Source organism: Pelophylax lessonae (assembly GCF_965119305.1).
Source record: "Pelophylax lessonae genome assembly, chromosome: 3".
In the NCBI taxonomy this organism is placed as follows: Eukaryota; Metazoa; Chordata; class Amphibia; order Anura; family Ranidae; genus Pelophylax; species Pelophylax lessonae.
The window spans coordinates 397,416,128-397,424,279 of NC_138770.1; the positions used below are offsets into that span (position 1 = coordinate 397,416,128).

The 8,152-nt window shown below is 42.4% G+C and overlaps 1 protein-coding gene across 1 annotated transcript in view; it reads left to right on the forward strand.

The window, feature by feature from the left end:
• CDC40 (cell division cycle 40) overlaps positions 1-8,152 on the forward strand; it is a 102,843-nt gene that overhangs the window by 66,118 nt on the left and 28,573 nt on the right. The window contains exon 9 of the mRNA XM_082248833.1: positions 7,672-7,717. Within this exon, the coding sequence (XP_082104959.1) occupies positions 7,672-7,717 (46 nt within the window). The remainder of the gene's footprint in view (positions 1-7,671; positions 7,718-8,152) is intronic.

The window sequence follows — 8,152 nt, forward strand, 5'->3', positions numbered from 1 at the left end:
CGGACCCCCTCTCTATGTGAATACCCATTCACCCCATAAAAGGCAGTGTAGTTAAATAACGACAGGAGACGTTTTGGAAAGTTTATTAAAAATCTTCATCCAGTCTTCTCCGCTCCGGTCTTCTCCCTCTCCAGTCATCTTGTCTTTTGCTGTCTGCTCTTCTGCTGTCCAATCTTTTGCTGTCCGCTCTTCTGGTCTTCTTCTTCCTCCGGTCCTCCTCCGGCGATGTCTCCGGCGATTATACCGGTCTCCGGTCTCTGCAGCTTGTTATATAGCTATTGTGACGTCACAGAGAGGCCCCGCCCCCTTATGTCACAGATGACGTCATGACGTCATGTGGCCTGGTATGGTTCAGGGGGGGTGGGGCCGCTCGTTCGTCCCCTCCCCTTTCCTGGCCTGCTGGGCTGCATGCTCGGATAAGGGTTTGGTATGGATTTTGGGGGGGCTCCCACACAGTTCTTTTCCCATTTTTTGCGTGGAGTTCCCCCTCAAGATTCTCACAGCGCACGTCGCACCGCAAGTCTGATCATCCTGATCCGACTTGCGGTGCGACTTCCATTAAAATCAATAGGCTCCCATAGGGAACCATTGATTTTGAATGGAGGCAGAAAAAACGCTGCTAAAAGCAAACGTGGCCAAACGTGCAATAACGCCAATGTTTTGAAAAAGCTACTGAAAGCACGTTTAACAGCTGCTTTTTCCCGTCGTCAGAACTAGCCTTGCAGCACGTTTTTTCTAACGTCCCGTGTACATGGAGACTAACAGTGTAAATTTGCTGTCCCCTCAAAATAACTTGACACATAGCTATTAATGTCTAAACTGCTGGCAACAAAAGTGAGTACACCCCTAAGTGAATGTCCAAATTGGGCCCAATTAGCTATTTTCCCTCCCCGGTGTCGTCTCGTTAGTGTTACAAGGTCTCAGGAGTGAATGGGGAGCAGGTGTGTTAAATTTGGTGTTATCGCTCTCCCTCTTACTGGTCACTTGAAGTTTAACATGGCACCTCATGGCAAAGAACTCTCTGAGGATCTGAAAAAATAATTGTTGCTCTACATAAAGATGACCTAGGCTATAAGAAGATTGCCAAGACCCTGAAACTGAGCTGCAGCATGGTGGCCAAGACCGTACAGCGGTTTATCAGGACAGGTTCCTCTCAGAACAGGCATTGCCATGGTCGACCAAAGAAGTTGAGTGCATGTGCTCAGCGTCATATCCAGAGGTTGTCTTTGGGAAATAGACGTATGTGTGCTGCCAGCATTGCTGCAGAGGTTGACGGGTGAGAGGTCATCCTGTGTCAGTGCTCAGACCATATGCCGCACACTGCATCAAATTGGTCTGCATGGCTGTCTTCCCAGAAGGAAGACTCTTCTAAAGATGATGCAGAAGAAAGCCCACAAATAGTTTGCTGAAGAAAAGCAGACTAAGGACATGAATTACTGGAACTATGTCCTGAGCTTTGATGAAACCAAGATAACGTATTTGGTTCAGATGGTGTCAAGCATGTGTGGTGGCAATCATGGTGGTGGGAGTGTCATGGTCTCGGCTGCATGAGTGCATGATCCCCTCCCTTCAGACCCTGGGCCTCAGGGCAGTATTCCAACATAACGACCCCAACACACCTCCAATATGATGCATGAGTGCTGCCAGCACTGGGGAGCTACAGTTTGTTGAGGGAACCATGAATGCCAACATGTACTGTGACATACTGAAGCAGATCATGATCCCCTCCCTTCGGAGACTGAGCCGCAGGGCAGTATTCCAACAGAATGACCCCAAACACACCTCCAAGACGACCACTGCCTTGCTAAAGAAGCTGAGCGTAAAGGTGATGGACTGGCCAAGCATGTCTCCAGACCTAAATCCTATTGAGCATCTGTGGGGCATCCTCAAACAAGGTCTCTAACATCCACCAGCTCTGTGATGTCGCCATAGAGGAGTGGAAGAGGACTCCAGGGGCAACCTGTGAAGCTCTGGTGCCCAAGAGGTTTAAGGCAGTGCTGGAAAAAAATAATGGCCACACAAAATATTGACATTTTGGGCCTAATTTGGAAATGTATAACTTCCATGTGTACTCCCTTTTGTTTCTAGCGGTTTAGACATTAATGGCTGTGTTGAGTTATTTTGAGGGGGCAGCAAATTTACACACCTGTTCCCCATTCACACCTGAGTCCTTGTAACACTAACGAGTCACATGACACCAGGGAGGGAAAATGGCTTATTGGGCCTAATTTGGACATTTTCACTTGAAGGGGTACTCACTTTTGTTGCCAGCAATTTAGACATTAATGGCTGTGTGTTGAGTTATTTTGAGTGCCGGTTCACACATGTGCGGCTGCGGCGATCGCATGTAATGTCGGAGCGCACTGCTCCTTCATTACATGCGATCGGCTGTGCGGTGCGAGTTTAGCCATACACTTTGTATGGCTAAATTCGCACCGCACCCGCAGCAAAGACGCACAGGACCCTTTTTTGCAGCCGCATCAGGATCGGATCGCACAGCGGTTCACACTTGTGCGATCCGATCCTGTGCAAACTGCAAGATCGCACTGCGATATGCGATCAAACTGGGGGTGTTGTTAAGATTTCATTGACACCCCCAGTGTATCGCATATGGCAGTGTGAACTGCCAGGGGTGCGTTTGCGATGCGGGAACAGGCTGCAAATTTGCAGCCTCCCCGCATCGCATAAGTGTGAACCGAGCCTGAGGGGCAGCAAATTTACACTGTTATACAAGCTGTACACTCACTACTTTACATTGTAGCAAAGTGTCATTTCTTCAGAGTTGTCACATGAAAAGATATAATAAAATATTTACCAAAATGTGAGGGGTGTACTTATATGTGAGATAGTGTATATATAATTTTTTTTTTTGGTGCAGCTTAAGTTCTCTAAAGATGTATATACTGCACCTGGAAGGCTGCAGGGGATGCAAAAAACTGTTGTTTTTAATGTCCGCTTTGAACTTCCGAACTCTGCTGCTGTGAATTGCCATCCTTGTGCAATGCATTCTCCCACTTCCATGGCGCCCAACCATATTTAAAACATCATATATTTACAGAATTAAAGGCATTCTGTGATTGGACAAGAGACGGTCCTGCTTTTCATCTGTCCCTCCTCTTCCCTGGTACAATCATAGAAAATGCCTTCTATTCTGTGGATACAGAACACACACAGCGACACTACAATGTGAAAATTGTACAATATAGTAATTGTAGTAATATACACATAAAAACAAGCTATATTCGGTTTTTATAAACAAGAAAAACTTATCATAGTAACATCAAAAATAAAGTCCCATCATGCCTCTGTCTATGGGAGTCATGCTTGTAATTGTCAGCCCTGCAATGCCTCATAAAGGTTGTAGTTCTGCAACAGCTGGAGGGCCACCAGTTTGAGGCCCCTGCTTTAAGTCCTGTAGGTTGCGAGGTGGGGCCTTCATCAATTGACCTGAATGGATTGAGATCTGGAGAATTTTGACCAATACTTTGGTTGCTGTTGTGTTCCTTAAACCATTCTTGAACCATTTTTGCTATGTGGCAGGGCGCATTATCCTGCTGAAAGAGGCCACTGCCATCAAAGAATGTCGTTTCCATGAGGGGGTGTACTTCGTCAGCAACAGTGTTTAGGTAGATGGTATGCGTTTGGTAACATCCACATGAATGGCAGGACCTAAGGTTTCCCAGCAGAACATTACCCAAAGCATCACACTGCCTTTGCTAAGTTGTCTTCTTCCCATAGTGCATCCTGGTGCCATTTTGTTCCCCCAAGTAAGCAATGCACACACACGCAGTCATCTACTTGATGTAAAAGAAAATTAGATTTAATCAGACCAGGTAACCTTTTTTTATTGGTCTGTGGTCTAGTTGTGTTGCTCACTTGCCCATTGTAGGTGCTTTTGACTGTGAACACGGGTCAGCATGGGCACCCTGACTGGTCTGTGGCCACTCGGCCCCATACACAACAAACTGCAATGCCAATCTTTTCTGCTTTTAGGACATCAACTTCAGGGACCACATGTTTATTTGTCTACTATATCCCACCGACTTTTAGATGCCATTGTAATGGGATAAATAATGCTATTCACTTAACCTGTCAGTGGTCCTAAAATTATGGCTGATCGATCAAACAATCGAGTATCAATGGGACTAACATATTTTCTCAAAAAAAATTGTTTGAAGCTGGTGAATTAATTTAAACCTGGCCTAATAGTTGCCTGTAGTAGTAGAGTATAGAGCCATTTAATTTCTAATTGTCAATCAACACCATCCCCTCTTGGATCAGGTGGATCCAATTAAGAATGAAAAAAATAATACAAGGAGGATTGTAATGATATAAAGCCATATGCCTGCCAGTTCAGATAATCCTAACTGCATTTCCAATGAAATATGCATGGTCACAATCTTTACCAAAACAGGTTTTTCTTTCCAATTGTAAAGGCCCCCTATTTACAATTCACATTTACTGCAGATTACAGCTCTGCAGTCTACATAGTATGTTGAGACAAATGGGTTTCCTTTGATCACAATTGTTCTCCTTTGTACTTCTCCCCTCCCCCACTTTAACTACAGTTGCCACATTTGTGGGTTCCCATATCGACACGAGTCCCTTCTTTTATCCCCTGTATAGAGCCCTTGGCTAGTTTATCATTCATAGAGGTCGCCTTTCTGAATATAATCTTTGAGGTAAATTATATCACTCAAGGATTGTTTTTTTAATAGATACCACTAGTGAGCATATGTTATAACTTTGTTTTTTAGGCAGTTGGCCACTAAACAAAAGGGAATTTTGTGTCTTTAGTTTGGCCGTTTTTATATGCTTTTTTGGTGTTCTTGCTGTAACCCTTTCCCAAAGTCTGTCTAGTTACTGCTGATTTTTGAAAATGATCCTCCTTTGAAACAGTTGCATCTGAAACCTCAATATTGGCTACAGGGGATGCTTTTTTATCAGGACAGGATGTTCACTGCCGGCATGTAATATTGCTTTGCCAGCAGTAGGTTTACGATAGTGTTGATGCAAAAGTGTCATCTTTCTTTTACAAAATTCTGAACATCAAAGAATGAAATCCAGACTTATTCACATGACATTGTGAATTGTAAATAAAAATAATTGAATCTAAGCAGGTAATAAACAAAAAGCTCACTGTTCCAGGTAGTGGTGCAACCAAAATGAAAATTTCGGTGCTGAAACCAAAAATTCAGGATGCACTTGGCCGAAACCGAAATTGACGGTTTTTAAAATAAATATATATTTTATTTTTTGTAAATTGTATTATGATCGACTATTTGATTATAATCATGGATTTTAATTAACGAGAATTCATTATCAGCACCTTTTTAGAAGTAGTGTTAAAATTCCCGCTTGATGCATTTGTGGTGGAAATTTGGCAAACGACGCTAAAAATGCAACTCTCCCTTGAAATGCAGTAGAAATGCACCTATGTTGTGTGTTTGATGCATTTTTAGTCCCATGATTTATGAAAAACACACCATAAGCAAGGTAAAATCCCATGCGTGGTCGGCAGCCATTATCTGCACTTTTTATATTTATATTTCGGCACAATGCTGAAAACCCCATTTCCGGACGATAATTTTCGGTGCATCACTAGTTCCAGGGGATGAACACTATATCTATATACTTGTGTCATGAAAACACATGGTGCAGGTACATAGACATGTGAAAAAATAGGATTTCCCCCTTCCCCCCAGTACAAATTGGTATAGGGTGGGTTATAACATTTGCCCATCGCTCTGCCCTGTATCTGAAAGTATTGGGAGCCCCCAAAGTCCAAATGTTATGTCTCAAAATTAAAGCCGATAATTGAAGCACAAGTGAGTTGTACTATTACTCTTTATTTACTGCTAAGGCACATATTAATTTAAACTGTCCTCTCGTGAGTCCTGCTGTCTGTGGGCAGCCTCACTGAGAATCCCAGCAAATTGATGAATGTTCATTTTAGACCACAATACTATACGTTGATTGCAGTCAAGACTGCAGAAAAAATGGTTGAACTACTTATCTGTTTACCTGTTTAACTGATCTGGGTCAGTGACAACCCCTCACTTCACTCCCTAAACCCTTTTCTGTGTCCCCTCTTGATCCAGCGCTGTGTCCATCTGCAGCAGCACTGCTCTCTTTCTCTTCCCATAGGACTCACTTTGAGCAGCGTGATCTATTGGCTCCTGCTGCTGTCAGTCAAACCCTGGGGGGGGGGGGGGGGACGAGCTTGGCCAAGCTGTGCATGTCTAAGGATGCTCACAGCCTTGCTTGGGAGCATGCCCACACAAGTGCTTCCTCAGCACACAGCAGAGAAGAGATGGAGCGAAGATAGTCAGCGGGGGGACTCTAGAAAAGGAGATTAGGGACCAGTGAGTAGGTAAGTAATAACATGTTTATTATTTTAAGGAAAGATAGATACACTTAAATCACTGTGACTATTTTCTTTGTGAGACTATTTTCAAAAATAAAAATCGGCATTCTCTTAAAACAGGTTTCCTTGGAATTAAAACTAGGCCAAAAATCTAAAAACATGTTGTGAACTGCCTAGTGCCTCCACAACACCCTACACACTGTATAGCCAGAGAGTGGAACTGCTTCCTTGCATTACTTCCTTGCTTGTAATCTTTCTGTACTATGAATGACTGATGGTGATTTACACTCTGGGGTTGATTTACTAAAACTGGAGAGTGCAAAATCTGGTGCAGCTATGCATGGTAGCCATTCAGCTTCTATCTTCAGCTTGTTCAATTAAGCGTTGACAAAAAAAAAAAAAAAAAGCTGGAACTGATTTGTTTCTATGCAGAGCTGTACCAGATTTTGCACTCTTCGGTTTTAGTAAATCAATCATAGTCTGTGTCCCTCTCCCTTTGCCTAAACACACCCCCTTTTATCTGAAAACATGCAATGAATTAAACCTAACTGGTTCAAAATGATTTCACTCTCTATCTTATCCCAGTTTCTGGTCATAGTGGTTTAAAAGTTTCTATAAAGATATGCATAAAGTAATTTGAATGGCAGTCTTCAGAAATGCATTCAAACTTCAGTACATACATGATTGTTATTTTTTACTTTTATATTTGTACATACTCTACATTATATAGCTACAGTCACCCTAGCTTCTAATACATATGCACAAAAATTGCATCACTATAAAATCCTAATGTTATCCTTTTCGTCTTACCTGACAAATTGGTGCCTTTTTTTCTGCTAAATGTATGACTCTTTCCACCCATAAAATTAAGTGCTTGTCTACAAGATGTACGCTGTCCTTCAGGCATTGGTGCTCAGAGATATATTTATTTCACCTCCCTTTCTAAAGAAACCTGTTTTTACCCTGAGGATGGCAGGGCTTTTTACATATCTTTTGGTAAGAGGATGTGGACAAGTACTGGAATGCAACAAACCACCTGCACACAGTGTATCTGTGCATGCTGTTACTTGTTTTATGTAAACTTCTGTGACATTCAGTTTATTGAAGTCCATTATGGGTTTTCCCAAAGAAATCAAGTGTATATGTGACGCATTTACCAAATATGACATTTTGACATTGCTTCATATTCCTTGCAGATGGCAGTCACAAAGATTCTAACCATGATTTAATTTTCAGTTTACTTCTTGCCACTGTTCTATGATAGATGGATACATTTGTGATCACTTTTCTATATTGTGTTACAGATCTGGGAAGTGTACAATGAAAGAAGATGTTTACGGACTTTTATAGGTATTGTACGCATGCTTAAAATTGATATTTTTATAATCCCAAACAGGGTTATTCTCTGAGTTCACATCTTCAAAAGGAACCTTTCACCAATCTCAAATGACAAAAAAAGCAAATACTTGTCTTGCTGAATGCTACTTTGAAGAGAAATGACTGTTACAGTGGTTCTAAAACCTAAACATTTTTTACCTTCATGCATTCCTTGCAGTAAGGTAAAAAATGTTTAGGTAGCATTATTCCCCCCTCCCCCTTCCACTTTATCCCTAATTTGACCCAGCGCTGTGCCTGTCTGCACTTCCTGGTCTCACAGACTTTGCTTAGGCAGCGGTAGTCTTTGGTTCCTGCTGCTGTCAATAAAAGCCAGCGATGATGGAGCAGGGGGTGGGACTGAGCCCCGCTGTCTCTGCCTATGGATGCAAACAGCAAGTCCTAGCAGTG